Source organism: Cyprinus carpio, chromosome B21, assembly GCF_018340385.1.
Source record: "Cyprinus carpio isolate SPL01 chromosome B21, ASM1834038v1, whole genome shotgun sequence".
Taxonomy (NCBI): domain Eukaryota; kingdom Metazoa; phylum Chordata; class Actinopteri; order Cypriniformes; family Cyprinidae; genus Cyprinus; species Cyprinus carpio.
In genome coordinates, this window is record NC_056617.1 from 18,642,933 (window position 1) to 18,662,575 (window position 19,643).

At 34.0% G+C, this 19,643-nt stretch overlaps 1 protein-coding gene across 3 annotated transcripts in view; it reads right to left on the bottom strand.

Moving 5' to 3' along the window:
- Window positions 1-19,643, bottom strand: part of LOC109045648 (follistatin-related protein 4-like) — a 179,128-nt gene that overhangs the window by 5,496 nt on the left and 153,989 nt on the right. For 2 of the 3 annotated variants that reach the window (XM_042747686.1, XM_042747685.1), the window contains exons 10-15: window positions 15,687-15,821; window positions 12,190-12,216; window positions 9,182-9,300; window positions 7,742-7,891; window positions 3,510-3,617; window positions 76-185 (exon numbers count right to left, since the gene is read on the bottom strand). In XM_042747686.1, coding sequence (XP_042603620.1) covers window positions 76-185; window positions 3,510-3,617; window positions 7,742-7,891; window positions 9,182-9,300; window positions 12,190-12,216; window positions 15,687-15,821 — 649 coding nt within the window. The remainder of the gene's footprint in view (window positions 1-75; window positions 186-3,509; window positions 3,618-7,741; window positions 7,892-9,181; window positions 9,301-12,189; window positions 12,217-15,686; window positions 15,822-19,643) is intronic. The other variant, XM_042747687.1, reaches the window with a different exon arrangement.

A 19,643-nucleotide genomic window follows, 5' to 3' on the forward strand; every position in this document is an offset into this window, starting at 1 on the left:
TTCCCATTTTTGGAAGAATTATGTGGAAAATCTGACAGAGGTCATGCACGCTGAGCAGTGATGATCGTTTCGTACCTTACGTGGGTGATAATGAGGTTGGTGGGAGGGATGTAGAAGTCCTCCACTCCTTCAAATGGAGTACGGATGATCTGACGCTGCTCCACCGCGCTGGCAGAAGTGATCACCTTAAAAAATGCAAGAGAGTGAAAAGAATATTACAACCAGGGCCAACAGCCGGTGAGTTCAGAAAATGTACAGGCTGTGAAACTCTATGTGCAATTTTTCATGAAAAACAAGCAGAACGAATTGGGAAAACATGTAATTGCAATTATTATTAATATTTTTTTAATGTAATATTGTTATTATTGATACGTAATACTATTAATTAACAGTAAAGTATTTAATAATAACTTTTATTTAAATAATAATGATTATTATTATGATTATTATTATTGTATATAATAGTACAATTGCAATAATAATATCGATGGTTGTTTTTTCTTTGCTTTCAAATGTTAAACCATAGAGGTTTTTATGTTGGCAGAGAAACTTCTCTTTTGAAATGCTTCTCTTTTGCTAATAACAGTTTTATCAATGATTCTCATTACAAACCAGGGAAGATGTTTGAGGCATTTTGCATTTTTAAATTCATATTATAAAAATACAGACTGTTATCATGAGTGGCTCGTAAGAAGATCACAGAACTTCAGTCTGAAACACGCACCACATCAGATTACATATTTATATAATTACAATGCAGTTTTTAAGATTTCATAATCATACTAAGCTTTATTGCTCTCTCAGGCATTCTTAGAGTTCATAAAGTTAACTGGGGAGTAACACTTCATTCTGGTTTTTACTGACATGTGGTCATTGGTAAGCGAACTTCAGACCCAGATTACAACTATGGCTAAATCTGACCAAACTGAAGGGACGATAAGCAAAGAACTTCAGTAACTCTTGGTTTGATATTTTATTATATAGTAAGACATTCATGAATTTACTGTATAAGTACAGCTTTCAGCAGTGGTATAATACTGCCATACAGCCTTCATGCCAAGTGTTTAATCATGTCTATAATGTTTTCCCTGCTCCCTTTACAGTTAATTATCATGTATCATACTGCCTAGCTATTTTTACAAAAAATAAAATAAAAATAAAATAATTCCCCTGAAGAGTGTTAAGAAACAGACATGAAAGTGATCTCTTTAAGTGCATGTTCTATTAATATTATATTATCTGCAAGTAGCTTTTTAAATATACTTTTAAAATTTGAAGTACACTATGAGTGCACATTCACTAAAAAGAAGCACATTTATAATCACAAAGGCATTGTCCAAGCCATATTTTATATTTATAATATGTTATAGGATATTTAATGTCTTTACAGCAATATTTATATAAAAAACAATTCTCAAACACGGATATAGGATTGCTATCAGACCACTCAGGAATTGTACAAAGAAAATTCAGACTTGCCTTATATTAATAAAGGTTTTAGTACATTCACTTGTTACCCAATAGATACAGTACTACCAAAATTATGATATTAGAAGTTTAATTTGGATTTCACACCGATTTTATTAAAAGTGCTTATAAAGTTGATAAAAATGCCACTGTTGGCTTCAGTGCAGATGATTATGAATGCAAACGATGAGTTCTTGATTTGTGAATGTGTGTGATGAGTGCAGGATCAGAGCCAAGCGCACACATGAGGCTCTATCTCCCCTCATTTGTTTAATCTAATGAACTGACAAACAGGTTCAGATGTTTGACTAAAAATATCAAGCCATTTAAAAAAATGGGTTTGATATTTCACCTCTCAAGCTGAGCACTGCCTCCGGGCCTGACAAATTGCCCGTGCCCGGGTCAATTACTCGCATTCGAAATGAGTAGAATATTATCAAGCCATTTATTTGTGGTGTGAATCCATATCCCCTGCAGCCAATTATGCAGCTTCCCTCTAAAAGTGCTCTTTAGCATTTCTGCGTGATTCATAGTGAACGCCTTCATTATTCTGTGCGGCTGGAGCTCTGTGAGCATGCTGAACATGCAAACACACCTGAGGACTTTCCCGCTATTTAATAAAACATGAATTATTCATTTGAATGGGGGCTGGATTACACATTGTTTGTTAAATAAAAAGCCTTTCATTTGTTCTTTCTTTGAGGCTGTGTGTTTCTCAGACGTTTGTGCTGACATGAGGACAGCTGAGATCAAACCTGGCAAAGAAGAAAGAGGGAACCGGGCAAATTTTCTTCATGTAGCAGAAAGCGTCTTATTCACCTGCAGCTCGAGTCAGAGCTCTACCCGACACTACACTGTGTAGAAACTGTTTTCATTCAGAAATTGCTCAGAAATTTTACAAACAACTACAACGAAACTATAAGTAATGCACTGAATTAAACATGAAATTTTGATAAAAACTGAAATCATATTTTCAATATATTTTCATATTTTCAAATCATATTTTCTTTGGTTAGAACTTGAAAAAAAAAAAAATAAAAAAAAAAAAAAAAAAAAAAATATTTTACAACACTGCAATTAATCTTCATAATGCATTAAAAATCTATACTATATTTAAATTTTCTATTTTCTAAAACAGTCATAATTTAAGATTTAAAGATTATTAAAGATTTTTCAGCTACAACCATAATGTATCAGATCAGAAACTTCTCATTAATGAGTGAAAATGAATGTTACCATGGTATTACTTCATTTACCCATTTTGATATCAATTAAATGAACCAATATATATATAAATATATATATATATATATTATATATATATATATATATATATATATATATATATATATATATGATGCAATATATATAGTATTGATGAGAAATGTTATGTTGGTTCATCAATAATCATACATATCCATGTTTGTCAAAAACATGAACAAAAACAAAATTAAGTGCGAAAAGTGTGTGAGATTTGTGAGAACTATTTTACAAAAGTTGTTTATTATAACTTTATAGATAATTTTACAAAAATATTTTTTGACACCAAATGGTACTCCACACAAATTCAAAATAACCAGAGCACGAAACACGTAAGTTTTTGGTTATATCTCCAAAAAATGAATGTAAAAAATGTAGAAAAAGAAAAAGTGAGGGTCTTAATGCATTTGCAAAGTTTTATTCCCTTGCTAAAACTAAGCATTTTTTTTTTTAAATGTATGCATCTCTTACAGGTCAAAATGGACCTCAATGTGTTATGAAGCTGCAGTCAGTGCAGAAATGCATTTGTCAAACAAAGACTATCACACAAAAAATACAGACGGTTAGCAGATAAATGGCCCCTCATAAGTTCAATGAATGAACTCTCAGAATAATAATAATAAATAAATAAAAAGCACATAACAGTGGGGTGGCATGAAGAAAGTGTGAGCACTCACTAATATGCTTGAGAGTCTTTAGGAACTATCTGGGTAAATCATAATTCAGGCCAAAACTAGAAACAATATTTTCCTTGAAGACAGTGAAGGCTTTGTGAGTGTCACCTGCAGTGTAGAGCGGGACTTCAGCAGGTCTCTCCAGCTCAACAGCCACAGCTGATCGTGAGATTTGTCGTAGAAGAGTTTGACGGGCATGGCGTCCGTTTCCACAGCCTGTCATTCAACACAAGAGGGGAGAGTCATTCAGTTTTGCTTGTCAAGAGCAGCTGTTATGAGTAAAGCACCCTTTGTGATTTATTTTGGCAAGTGTCATAATAAAGGGTGTGCTTTCACTACGAACACTTTCAGAATGAATTTACGCTCCAAATGAAGCCCAAAGCAGAATCAGCTGTTGAGGCTCTGATCACACACATGAGTGATGTTTCATTAATTGATTTTTAAACTAATTCAATTGTAGTAAAAACAGACCAGCAGAATTGTGTGTAAATGTAGGTTACTCAGTATTAGTATCTTTATTTTTGAACTATGTGTAACAGCATTTCATAGTCGGCATTCATAGTCGGAAGTGCTGGAAGTCGGAAATGTCAGTCATGTGATTTACTGTGGCCTTGTGATCCAATCATAGCCATTGATACTGAGAAACTTACAATACTGTTTGATTCAATGAATGAAAAAGCTCTTACTCATAATTAAATATTGCTTAGCATTGTTTATATTTCTATTTTTGAAACCTTGCAACCTTGTAATATTTATACATAGATTGGAAAAAATGCCATTTGTTATTTTAGTATTATCGAAATTAGAATCAGAAGAGCTTTATTAACATGTATGTATACACACACAATGAATTTGACTTGACGACAGGAGATTCCAGTGCAGAAGAAAGTACAGACATACATAGGAATAACACAGTAGGGATTGAATATAACTTTAATATAAGAAAAAAAAAACAGAATTATATAACGTACTATATACAGAATAGGAGTATAGGAAAATTTTTTTTTAGTTGTTTAAATAAATGTACAGATATATTATGTGTGCAGATATTTTATTTACAACAGTTCGAAGAGAAAGTGGGCTAGGTGTGAGGGGTGATTTTCTTAGCGCTCTTCCTCACTCTGGAGATGTAAAGATCTTGGAGGCTGGGCAGAGGGGCACCAATGATCCTCTCAGCAGTCCTGACTGTCCGTTGTACTCCCTTGATGTCTGATTTGGTAGCTGAACCAAACCAGACAGTTATGGATGAACACAGGACAGACCCGATGGCAGAGTAGAGCTGTTTCAGCAGCTCCTGTGGCAGGTTGAACTTCCTCAGCTGGCGAAGGAAATACATCCTCTGCTGGGTCTTTTTCACAATGGAGTCGATGTGAGTGTCCCACTACAGGTCCTGGGAGATGGTGGTGCCCAGGATCCTGAATGACTCCACTGCAGTCACAGTGCTGTACATGATGGTGAGTGGGGGGAGTGCTGGGGGTTTTCTCCTGAAGTCCACGATCATCTCCACAGTTTTGAGCGTGTTGAGCTCCAGGTTGTTGTGACTGCACCAGACAGCCAGCTCTTTAACCTCCTGTCTGTAAGCAGACTGGTCTCCGATGACTGTAGTGTCATCCGCAAACTTCAGGAGCTTGACAGAGTGGTCCTCTCAAGTGAAGTCATTCATGTAGAGGGAGAAGAGCAGTGGGGAAAGAACAGATCCCTGAGGGGCACCAGTGCTGATGGTGATAGTCCTGGATGTGAGTTTGCCCAGCCTCACTAGCTGCTGCCTGTCTGTTAGAAAGCTGGTGATCCACTGACAGATGAAGGTGGGCACAGAGAGCTGTGTCATTTTGTCTGAGAGAAGATCAGGCATGATGGTATTGAAGGCCGGGATCCTTACGTAATTCCCAGGTCTTTCGAGGTGTTAAAGGATATAATGCAGTCCCATGTTGACTGCATCATCCACAGACCTGTTTGCTCTATAGGCAAACTGAAGAGGATCCAGCAAGGGTCCATTGATGTCCTTCAGGTAGGCCAGGACCAGTCGCTCAAATATCTTCATGACCACAGATGTGAGAGCGACAGGTCTGTAATCATTAAGTCCAGTTTTTTTTTTTTTTTGGGACCGGAATGATAGTGGCACATTTAAAGCAGCAGGGAACTTCACACAGCTCCAGTGATATGTGAAGATCTGTGTGAAGATAAGGGGTGTAAGACTACACGTATTTGTACCGTACGGTTCACGGGGAAAATTCCAAATGGAAGTGATCATCCCTATGCCTTGGAGTGGGCACTGTGGAGTGAGCAGGACACGTTTGTGCCATTATGTAGTCATTTGGAATGAATTTGGTAAAGAGACCAACATAATTTCCTTATTATTTTTAGAGTGTATGTTCCCGTGACAATGCAGCACGGTGTCCGTCAGCAGATGTTGCTGACTTACACCGAGTTATAAAATATACACATATATATATATATATATATATATATATATATATATATATATATATATATATATATATATATATATATATATATATATATATATATACACGCAAAATATATGCAACGCTGACATCATACGTCATCCACCCAGAGCTGCTTTTGTGTACAACTGTTGACACAAGCTACATTAAAGTGATTATTATGTTTTGAATATGGATATTTTTCTTACAAAAACGCATAGATTCGCTATAGGAGGCCTTTGTTCACCCGCCAGAGCTGTATGAGACATTTTTTTTTAGGGATGGGCACTTTTTATTTTACTTCTTTTGGACTGATGCATGCAACACCCACTGAGCACAATTAAACAGCTTGAAAGATTAAAGACAAGTTTTAAAATAACTCTGACTGGATTCGTCTGAAAGAAGAAAGCCATATACACCTAGGATGACTTGAGGGTGAGTAATTTATGGGTTAATTTTCATTTTTGGGTGATGTGATCCATTAAATCTGTAAAACCTAAAATGTTGCTATCAAATTTTTACAGTAAATTTTTGGCATCCACAGCTGATTTTTTTTAACTGTAAATATCACAGATTTTTTATTTATTATTTTTTTTTTTACAATGTGTGAAAAATATCTTGCATGCATCTCCTCTAGGTTCTAAGATCTCAACTTTGTCTCAAACTGAATGATTTTAAAGTCTGCAAAGAAGTGTTCATGTCAGACATTTCTAATCAAATTCATCCATGAACAAATGATCCACTCTGATTTTACTGTGTGACAGACAGTGACCGATTACATGTAACCTGGATTACTGTATGTAATCAGATTCCAAGAATTAAGTACTTGTAAATAGATTATATTACATTTTTAAATACTTGTAATTAGACTACAGTTACTACTTTATTGATTACATGATTACATATTATTCACAAAATAGTAATAAATTGTACAAAATGTATTGATTCTCCCTAATTCTCCCTAAATTTTTTTTTTTTACATTTTTGTTTGTAACAACATGTTCAGAAAGTCTTCCTGTGGCCATTCACACAAAGACCAGTCAGTAGTCAGGTGGATATAATAACACAGAGAATTGAGAGGCCACACATCATTTGACCATTGGATTTACTAAAATAATAATAATAATAATAATAATTTTAAGAAATGTTTTCTCAACATTTCAACTCTGCATCAACTACTGATAAACACATTCATTTTTTATTGAATTATTACTCAGGTTATTTAACCATGTATTACTATATCTTTGGAAAGCTTTCAAGCCCTTTAACATGCACAAATTCACTTTATTTCTTATTTGCATGTAATGCAGGGATTCCCCAACTTACTAAATTATTAATAATTACGTAACACATTTGCATGTTCACGGTTCTCTGACATTGGTTAATGGTCACATGACAAACAGGTAAACAAAAAAATTATTTAATCTTTTTAATAAGTGTTTTATTTTGATTGTTGTTATTTTAAAATAATGTATTTTAGTTTTGCGTTTTTATGATTTAATTAATTATTGTCTTTCATTAAACCCCCTGCAGGTCCTTCACAAACCCCAGTGTGGGAAACCTTGGTAATGTAATTTTTAATGCACTTTCTGTTGTTAATAACAATGAAGGGAAAATATTTTCTTTCTCTTTGTAGTTTTATATCAATATGGTACATGGTTACCCTATTTATATCAATGTGATAAACAAGTTAGGTCAAAAGTAATCAAAAAGTAGTCTGATCAGATTACCAATAACAATGTAATGGATTACATTACTAACTACAATTTTGTCATGTAATCTGGAATCAGTAACAGACTACAATTTGCAAGTAATCTACCCAGCACTGATAATATCTATTGAGAACTCTTATAAGATATGAGAGCTGTGGTTGGCTGTAGACTGACACATCCTCACCTGCACGACTCTCTGCGCCTGTGTGTCGATCAGCAGCAGTCTGTTCTGAAGCGGCTGAGACACATACACATACTTGTCCCTCACGCTGACCGCAGATGCCCATACACACTCCTGTGAAGAGACGCCCTTGATGCTGGGACACAGTTCTTCCTGCAGGGATGGACATGCGCTTGAACCAATGTTTGTGTCTGAGCACTTGGAAAAAAAGAGTTCTTTATTGGCAGCTATGGTTCCATGAAGAACCTTTAACATCCAGGGAACATGACCCTTGCACAAAAAGTTCTTTACAGTAGAAAAAGGTGCTTTAGATTCTTAAAATATTCTTCACACTAAACAGAAATGGTGCTTTTCAGAACTTTTCCCTTGAGGGTTCTTATGGAAACCAAAAATAGTTCTTCTATGGCATCACTGTGAAAACCACCCTCTTTGAAACCTTTAAGAATGTCAAAACATGTTCACCTCCAAGTAAAAAAAACAAAAAACAATAAATTATATATATATGTTTAAACAAAGCATCTGGATGTAGATACATTAAAAATAAAAACTAAAACAAAAGTCTGATATAAAGAGTTTTTTTATCTTCTAGTCACCAAGGCTGCATTTATTTGATCAAAAATATAATAAAAACAGTAATATTGTGAAATATGACTACAATTCAAAATAAATATTTACTATTTGAGTATATTTTAAAATGTATTTTATTCATGTGATCAACTCCAGTCTTCAGTCACATGATCCTTCAGAAATCATTCTAATATGCTGATTTGCTAACATTTCTGGTTATTATCAATGTTTGTGCTGCATCATATTTTTTGAAAATATGATATTGTCAGAATTCTTTGATTTGAAATTTAAATAATTTGTAACATTATAAATGTCTTTGCTGTCACTTTTGATCAATTTAATGTCCTTGAATAAAAGTATTATTTTTTTCATAATGCATTATAAAAATAATTTTAATGCATTCTCATTATGCCTCCTAATGAACCTTATAATGCATTATATGATCTCAATAATTATGACCACAGTAAATTATAATACATATCTATTCATTGTTGCACCTTTAGAAAGTATGATACATAAGAACACATGACAAACAAGCCTTCAAATATTATAATGCATTTTGACTTTGGTTACAATTATTTATGAAAAGATATAATGCATTACAATATACATTATGAATATTTTAATAATGCATTATACATAAAGGCTTTAAATAAAGTGTTACTAAATAAAAGTCTTACTTTTTGAACAGTAGTATATATTATACCAATGATAATGGTTTGCATTTGCAATAATAAGAATTATGGGGGTGGAAGAATGTGAAAATAATCTTAAAACAGTCCTAAAACAGTCCTAAAACAGTTAGGCTTCACTGGCATCAAGCATAATGACTACTCTTACTTCTGTCTTTTGTTTTGGGTTCGAGCCAAGACTTACATAACTACCCAGAATCCTCTCTGTCCGCGGGATGCGTCTGCGAATCTCACAGTTGCCGGGCTGCAGTATGGTGATCCCTTCGCTGGAGAACACGTAGAACATGTTCCCCACACTGAGCCCTGCAAGCACACACAACATCACACACGCCATTACACACACTCTCTTCCTTCAAAGAGAACAACAGCAAACGGCGTGTCACCGGGGGAAGAAAAAGGTTTCAAACAATGCGGCTGTCATACGGTCAGACAGCAGAGACTATTAAAATCTCCTGAAACCACTCCAAAAAGCGCATTTGCAGGTCTGTCACCTGGCAGCAAACAACAGCTGCTAATTAGCGTGGTCACGTCAGATGAGCGGCAGCACTGAGTTGTCATGCTGTCAGAAAGCAGAAGGTGTATAAACACACAGTCGCAGGTAAGCTGTGCATGATCAGAGCTGACGGTCATCTCCATCAGTCGATTCCTAATGATCATACGCAGGCACTGATTTGTGTAGAAGCTGACGCCAAATTAAAAAAAATAAATTAAAAAAAGTAATTGCCACTTTTTATCTCACAATTTTGAGTGTTTTCTTACAATTACTAGTTTATATCTCACAATCTCACAGAATAAGATATAAACTTGCAATTGTGATAAATTATTAGTCTTCCCCCCCCCTCAGAATTAGACTTAATAACTTACAATTTGCAAATTTATATTTCACAATTTAAAAATAAATAAATTAATAAATAAAATTTAAATAAAAGTCAGTTTATATCTTGAAATTCTGACTTTATATCCCAAAAAGAGACTTTATATCCCACAATTCTGAGGAATGAAGTGAGAATTTGCAAGAAAAGAATCTGAATAAAAGTCAGTTTATATCTCACAATTTGACGCTTTTTTTTTCTTTCTCAGAACTGCATAATATTAGTGAAAAAGACAATTTCTAAGGAAAAAAATAATTAGTTCCTCAGAATTACGAGTTTATATCTTACAATTCTGACAATTCTGAGTTACGCATATTCTGAGTTACATGCAATACACGTAATTGCGAGTTATAAAGTCAGAACTGAGATATAAATTCACAATTGTAAGAAAATATCAGTCTTTTTTCCCCTTAGAATTGGACTTTATAAATTTCAATTGCGAGTTTATATCTAACAATTCACAAAAAATAAAATAAAAAAATAAAAGTCAGAGTTTATATCTTGCGATTCTAGCTTTATTTCTCAGAATTACGCATTTATATCCCACAATCCCACAACTTTATGCAATTGTGACTCAATATCATGTAATTCTGAGAAAAAGTCAGAATTGCACATTTTTATCACACAGTTCTGAGAAAAAAGCAGAAATGCGAGATGTAAACACAATTGCAAGAAAAAAGTTACAATTTGGAGAGAAAAAGTAGCTATTATGTTTTGTGTTTTTATTCAGTGGTGGAAAGAGGCTTCCATTGATTTGCAAGGGGGCAGTTCAAACACAATAATTACGAATAGGCTATTTCGTAGAAATGTGTATGATTTGTATAAAAAGTAAGCATGGTGGTACACTTCAGAGCGGGGTGTGAGCAATTCGTATTCAATACCAATTGGCAAAAAAATGTATTCGGAATACTCTGTTAAACTTGAATTTGAACAGCTTAAACTGGAGACTATGTCTGAAACCGGGTACTACAGGGCTAAAGGTACACTGGGGTAAATCACAGATTTGATTTTATTCTCCTATAAACCAACAAACAGCACTAAAACTCCCCACAACACTTTCCTAAGCATCCGCATTTTACTCTTATATATTTTTTGTAGCAAACAAGAGTCAATAAAAATTCCAATTTCAAGAAATACACTACCACTATGTTGATGATTTTCAGTTTTGTTCAACATTAAATCAAGGGTTTTTCAATAATGGAAGAATATGAAAAAGTGTAATATTTGGGATAAAACGCATCTGTGCTGCTGGGGCCAAAGGCACAATAATTTACATGATTACAATCAGATGCCTGACTTTTTTTATTTGTTGGTTGGATTCACACAGGGTTATTACAGTTAGCATAAAAAAATTGTTACGTAAAATGGATGTAAAAATTAAACGTTTTATTTTAGCTAATTAATTTGGTTTAACTAGATGAACTAAAATAACAACAATTAAAACTGAATTATTAAATGAATGAAAACTTCATTAACATTTAAAAACAACAAAAACATAATGACAAAATGCGTAACAAAATTAAAATTAACATGAAAGCAGAAAATATATATAAAAAAATCTAATTGAAAATAATAATAATAACTACAATAGGATCTCAACGATACTAAAATAGCGGGATTCAGTGTGGTTAATACAATTTAATACGTCAGTGTCCACCTTAGAGACAATAATCATATATATCATATTTTAAACATCTTAAAACTTTTTTTGTTACTACTGTAAAGCCATATAAAATGAATATTTGCTTCAAGCAGTATTCAGAATCTTCCTGTATTTTTAAAATAAACAGAAACTGTAAACTTTGCTGAAGTGATTGTTTAGAACAAGATATTATGCTTCTGCCACAGTGTGATCCCTCACCACCTCAGATATTTATAAGATTTTAAACAAAACAAAGCACTTTTAGAATTTACTTTCCTTCAAAAGGAAATGTTTAATGCTCCATCAGTGTTTAATAAAAAGCCTATATTTGTAGCCCCGTTCTACCCTACTGTATGAACATGACACACTGAGTCATTAGACGAGACAGAGTGTAAACCACAATTACGACATGATATGTGACAATCAAAGCAATCTACATGTGAGCTTTCTTTTTGATAACTGGGTTCCTGGAGTTATGTTATTAAGTCATTAGCACCTGTGCATTCTAGCTCTTTTACCTTCACATTAATGCATGCTTCAAATATGCCTGAATTCATTTCAGCAAGAAATTTAGTCCACACACAGTTATCAAAGTGTCTCTCAAAATGTTTGTCATTGTTTTTGTAACATGAACACTAATCAGACAGATAATCAGACATAAGTATCAGGCAGATTTACCTTCTTCCCTCCAGAGAATGTTGGCCACTAGATGGACAGCATGAGGAAACACAGAGGACAGTTAGTGATGAGACATGACTTCACCCTGGACATTTACACGTTTACAGTATGTGTAACTGTAATAAAAGTGATTTCACATTAATATGATCCCCTAGAAAACTTAAAGAATTAGTAATATTAGAAATAATGGCCATGAAGGTGAAGATGAGCTGCTGGAGAGATTCAAATCATGATATTTTAATAATATATTATTTTAATATAAAATATATTATTTTACAGTACACTATACTAATTATTTCTGCATTATTATCTGCATTATAAATATACTTCATTTTTATAGAACACAGGAAAAATAAAAACATAAATTGTTGCAGTGCATATGAAACTCTGTATATGTATGTTCTTCAGCATACAGAATTCTACAGGATTTATTTTTATTTTATTTTTTGCAAAGGATGCATGCAGTGTCTCATATTTCATAAAAGCATGTACACCATATTTGATTTTCCATACCTCGTGACAAAAATTTTAATTCAGAAATTATCATCACATATTTTTATCATAGTAATAGATAATAATAGACTTTCTAATGATTTATAGTTTTTCAAATATATATATGTATATATATGTATATATATAAAAATCGTAAGAATTATTTTTAGTCATTTTTATATATAGGCATAAAAGTTTGGGCCAAATTGTGCAGCCCTACAAACATGAACAAAACCTTTTTTTTTGCTTTAATAAAACATCACATTGCAAACTGCAATCGCATTTTTTAACCAGAAAATCACAATTTGACCCCCCCCCCAAATCCTGCAGCCCTAGTGGTAAGTGCTGATATATGGGATCAGATGAACATGAACTTCATTTTGAAATGAATCTGTGCTTTTTCTCTGAGATTCCTTTAGTCTGTCCCACTGAGCTGACTGAAACCCTGCAGGCAGATATTACTGAAGCCTTTCCCACACAGTGGACATGCAATTTCCAGAAATGTGTTTGTATCCATTCTAGTGATGTTTTTGATCAGCAGAAATAGAGTGTTGAAAAATACAATAAAAATGAATAAAATGAAACAAGCACAAGCAGTGTTTCTCGACACTGTGTACAGCAGTCAGGAAACATTTTGCATTGAATTCATCCATGTGTTTATGTGGCTTCTTAAAGAACTGAAAATTACTACAAGTAAATTTTCATGGGGGACGGTTGATGCATGTTATCAAAGTGAAATTTTATACTAAATTTTCATAAACTCATGAAATATCAATCTGCTAGCTCAGTGTCAGAGATATTAAAATGGCCTTGAGGTCTGTCAGGTCCCAAAAACTAGGGTTAACATGTAAAAGTCTTCAAAGGTCTTATTTGAGATGATTTAAATGCAAAAATAACCAGCCTTTGTCCTCTTCACATGGGACTTGTCACCTGTCTTTTATTAAGCCTTTTATATTCAACAAGGACACTGGGTTAGAGAAAATATGGCTGATTTATTATAAGACATATTGGAGCTCAAAGACAGAATGTGTGTTTTGGACAGGGAACACTACCTTCATTTTTTTTTTCATGTGGATGTAAGTGTTTCATGTCTTATATTACTGATTTTTAGAATTAAGAAATAAGTCAAGCGAGGAAGGTACTGATTTGTGATTTACACCTCTATCAATGATCATGTTGGGTTAGAGTTGTATTGTACTACTTCAATAAAACCTTTGCAAGGCAAACTGTGATTTTTCTTCCGTGGAAGAGTCAAGAAGTTTTTAGCTGAAACCGTGATCCTTGGTGATTCATAAAATGCAAGGCATAGGCTACTGTCACTTTAAGTAAAAAAAAAAAAAAAAAGCATATCAGGCAACATAAAATTAATACCAGTGGCTTCTGATGATATGTTGAAGTCTTATGAAGCAAAACAATCAGTCTGTGCAATAAACTGAACATTATTTCCAACATTATTACCTGTAATCCAAAGCTTAAAACAAACAGTCCAGAGTGATTCTTTTAAACCCGTTCTTTTTAGAGAACTAGTTGAACCAGTTCACAAAATCAAATCTGAAACAGTTCATGGCTCGAGCAGCGCAGATCTACAAGTTACTCAGTTAAAACTCACTTTCAGACACCTGACAGTCACTCTGACTCCGACTGAAATGAGCCAAAATAGCAGCATGTCTGATCCAGTGATGAATGAACTGATTCAGTGCTCCAGTTCCTCAAACAGTCACTGAACTGAACAAACAGTTAGACTCGGTCTGAAACCTGATGAGCCACTAATATACGCATGCGTGAACCGAGCACTTGAAAGAAGGGGTGAAATTAAAGTTTCAGTTTCTCATTGGGTATGTAAAAAGGTCAGTTGATTAAGACTATTTATAGATATCCACTTTTATATACATCCAACATTTCACATCATTATTGGGTGATTTAATAGTATAATTGTGAATATGTTATGCCATTGCATGATTAAGAAAATTAACTATAGTGAACTGAACCAGTTCATTGAAATGAAATGTGTGAAAAAGCCAGTTTGTTGAAAAGAAGCAAATTCCTCATTTGCCTGGGGCTCTGGATTGCAGGTAATAATGTTGTAAATAATTGTTCAGTTTCTTGCACAGACCAATCATTTAGCTTCATAAGACCTCAATATATCATCAGGAGCCACGGGCAGGAGCCCCCTACAAACCCCAATCCCCCCACCGGGCCCTTGGAATCATCCTAAACTCCCAATTTTAAACCCAAATCTTTCATTTCTGCATTGGACACATTGAGATCTATAGACCTTCATTTCACTCTAACTGAACACTGTAAATTTAACAGTCCAGAAAATGTCTGTAATTTCTGAAACAGGAATTGGCATGTGTGCAGACACCACAGGGCTGTTCACATTTGCAGATGTTTATTACTGTATGACCATTAAAACCTTATTAACGACAAACTGTCCTTTCCGCACTGGTGGCTTCATTACCTGTGAGCTGACTTGTAAATTCTTGCAAGTAATGACTGAACCAACAGCCCACAGTAAAGTGTGCACGAGTCTACCAGAACACCTAAGGCCCTATGAGTTCCACAATGTAGAAAATGTGGACAGAATGGCAGAATCCAGTCATAAATACGGAATTTAATGTATAATGCGGAATGTCACAGAATTTGGGAAATGTTGGATGAATTTTAGATTGACAAAATGAATAGATTATTATACAATTAAAAATGGAAAACATAGAATTTGGTGAAAATAAAATGCAACTTTAGAAAAAAATTATAGGGTTCTAAAATATAACTTTTAATAAATTTTTGTAATGTAAAAGTTAAATTCTATAAGTTTTATTATTTCAATTATTTGACATTGACTATTTATAATGTAAAAAAAAAGAAATTGAAAAATACAGTGCTCTATACATTCTAGCCAACACCATTCTCCCATTTACAGTATATCTTTTTAACATGTTAGGAACAATAGTTCATAAAATCATTACAATCTGTGCTAAAACAGCTTCAGTATCATCACTCACGTGTCTTTCGTGCTGAGTCTTCCACAAACAGAGATGAGATGTCTTCATCCACGCCAACCTCGTTTCTAGCGATGCAGGTATAAGCACCAGTGTCTTCATAACGCACACTACCGATGTGAAGCTCACTGCCATTAGCTGAAGGAATACAACAGCCAACAGTTAGATGATTCAGTGCATTTCCAGTCTAATTCCTGAATGTCCTATGTATCAACACACACACACACACACACACACACACACACACACACACACACACACACACACACACACACACACACACACACACACACACACACACACACCATAGAAAAACGCCTCTAACAAAACAAACAAGCAACTACAGGGCAATAACATAAATCTCAAAAGTAGGTTTGAGGTGTTTGTTCCCGCAGTCGACCAATAACATTTTTCATTGACAGAGCTTTGGGTGAAGGCATTCTTAAAACCCATAAAGGTTTCCCTGTGGTGCAGCTAATACTGTGCCAAGTCCAATACTTGGATTTATTGAGTGTCTGTTTTTTTTTTTTTTTTCTCAGCAGATATGGTTTCTCTTGAAAATAACCAAAGGAAGGAAAAGTATAAAGTTGGGAGAATGTGCATTTCAAGTTGTTAGCTGGCATGACTATTTCACAAATACATAAACTGTTTCTTTTTTCTTTTGAGAATAGATTTTGAAGAATCAACAGTTGCTGGTTTCTACTGACTTCCATGTTATGGCAAGAAATACTATGGAAGTCAATGGCTACCGTCAACTGTTTTGTTACCAACATTCATCCAAATATCTTCTTTTAAATTCAACAGAAGAAGCTCATACAAGTTACCACTAACCTAAACTTGAGGGTGAGCAAATAATGACAGAATTTAATCTTTAAGTGAACTATCCTTTTAAAGGAGCAGTATGCAGTATTGACAACTAACAATTGAAATGGGAACTGCAGTCCAAATTCAAAATGACACTCATAGAGCTTTTTAGATGGATGCTGAAGCTTTTTAGGTTGGGTACAATCTGCAATCTCTGACCCAGTTTTTTGCTAGGTTCCATGGTAATAAAACACTGTGTTTTCCACCAACTGGCAACCCGGGTGTCGAAATACTGGGCGGAGTCACAAGCAAAACAAAAACAGACATTCCGACATAGAACACACTTTCTAAAGCAGAATAACTGGCTGTAGCATTGTTTTTCAGAGAAACGTGTTTCCTAAATATCAGCAAACATATTATGGTGCTTTAGTACAGTCAAAAAAATTACATACAGCACTATTAATATTACTAAATCTACCTATATTAGGTTACACCAGTAAAAGTAATTTTTCAAGGACATGACGGCACATTTATTGTTTTCGGACTCTAGTTTGTCTCATCTCTGACCATTTTTCTGACAGTCATGTGCTAATTATATGAACCATTTAAAAACAGTAGTGCTATTCTGGATGTAAACTGGACAGAAATGTTTTCAGCCCACTGACCGTATGAACACACTGCGTGTGGCTGCTCTCTCATGACAGAATACACACCCAGCAGCAGTCACTTACAGCTCATCAGTGTCCCGGTCAGCACACACACACACACTAACACACAATGTTACTTTGATGGTTTCACTTTTATTCGTATTGAGCTTTGATGCTAATTAAATTCGGCCATAAAAACACTGCAAATTACTTTTTCCTTTTGAAAAATTTCATGAATAAATAATTTTTCAGTCACTAAAAAGGTCTCCGACAACATTTACGTAAATGTCGGCTATAGGATTGTTGTGTCTGAGTCGTGACTGGCCTTTGGTAAATTGTTCACATGAACTCATACATGTACATATCATTGTGTATCCAGTTCATCTCATATAACACTGTAGCTGTGGTTACTGATGAGATCACCTTTACAGAGTCATCTATTATGACATTACCTCAAAGATTCTGAGATTCTGCCCCCAAACTATTCAGTGTTTGCAGTAGTGATGAGCATGAAGCCAGTTACGCAGCATTACAGATAATCATGCAATCCTCAAATCAAAGCAGCACTTGTAAAAAGAAAAGAGAAGTTGATGTGTGTGTGTGTGTGTGTGTGTGACGTCTCAAGACGGCTGCTCTCCGTGTGTATCAGAGCTTTGTGAAGTTCAGCGAGTTCTCAGATGCTTGGCTCAACTCTGATGCTGTCTTGATCACAGCAGAAGCGTCTCAGAATGCTGTCTGTGTCACACGCACGCTTTCATGTGTATGTCAGAGATCACATACAAGCAGGAGAGTTCACTCTCTCTCTGTCTCTCTCCTTTCACTTCACCTTCATTCTCTCATCTCCACTACTCTACAATCCACTACTCTACTCTAAAATACAGACTCAATTCAAACAAGAGCTTCTCACCACTGGGTAAAAGTTCATACTTTTTATATGGATTTATACTTTCAATGCAGCTGCATATTTCCATATCAGGTACATTTATGTACTACAGCTGGGTTCTGGATATGAAGTAATGGTCACAATTTATTTTAGGGACAAATTCTCACAATTAACTAACTATTAACTATGACTTTTGGTTCAATAAAGGCATAATTTAATGCTCATTAATAGTTAGTAAGTTAGTTTTTAAGTTTAGGTATGGCATAGGATTAAAGGATCTAAAATATGGTCATGCAGAATAAAATCTTAATATGTGTATTAATAGTATAAACAGCCAATATTCTAATATAAGCAACAAGTTCATATTTAGAATTGGCCCCTGCAAAAAAACTAAATGGTGAAAAAAGAAATGGCCACCAGTTCTAGCTCCTGCTATTGAGGATATGCATTAAATTCATATACTGTTCAACTCCATGTATTAATGCTGATGAAATGAAACTATATTATGCATTAACTTATTGAATACTGAATGTGTACTGTATGCTGCCAAGGGCATGAACAAAACCTCATGGTGCAGAACTGTGGTCTAGTGTTTTGCACACGCTCTGACACATCATGTGGATGACGAGAGTTAAAAAAAAAAAAAAAAAACCCTGCAGGTTTTTCAACTGAACCAAAGGTTTATTTATTTATTTATTTTTTACATAAAAACTTTGAAACTTTCCTGCCTTTAATTTTCACATATTCTTTCTTTTTTTTCTCTTTCAAATTACTTTTATGTTTAGTTTTATTGTATTATACTTTTGTCCCAGAGGCAGACTCTCCCTTTTAAACTATGAAAATCCATCATAAAATATGAAAGGCAGTATCTATTACACCAAGTGCAAATATCCAACCTGGCTGGCAAAGGCATTTTTTTTCTAGCTCCACACACCACTAATATTTCACTTTGACTACAAACAGCATATAAGAAGACTGTGAGTGAAGGGTGACAACTAAGAGAAATGAAAGGGAATGTCTCTTAATTTATTAATTTATGTACAAAAGGTGTAAGTGAAAATAGTTTAGTTAACTGAAAAAACACCCCAAACAATATTATTTTGTCAAACACCAAACAAATCCAATATACTTAATGCAGCGATTGCCATTTAACTTTTTTGTGAGTGAAATATTTATTCAAAGTTCCCCAGAGATTTGAAGTTACATTTACATGATTATTATTATTATTATTATTATTATTTAATAATTTAACTAAACATTTGATTATGGTTAATAATCACATGACAGGCAGGTAAGCAAATAAAATATTTAATATTTATTTTTTTTAGTGTTCAAGTGTTTTAAAATAATGGCGACACTTCACTTAAAGACTTCATGTATAAAACATTATTTCTTTGCATAAATATTTGTAACCAAAGTTAAAATGCGTAATAATATTTGAAGGTTTGTTTGTCATGTGTTTTAATGCACTATACTTTCTAAAGGTGCAACAATAAATAGATAAATATTATAATGTATTATAACTGTGATTACAATTATTTATGAGATCATACAATGCATTATAAGGTGCATTACAAGGCATAATTAATGCATTAAAACTACTTTTAATATGCATTATGTATAAAG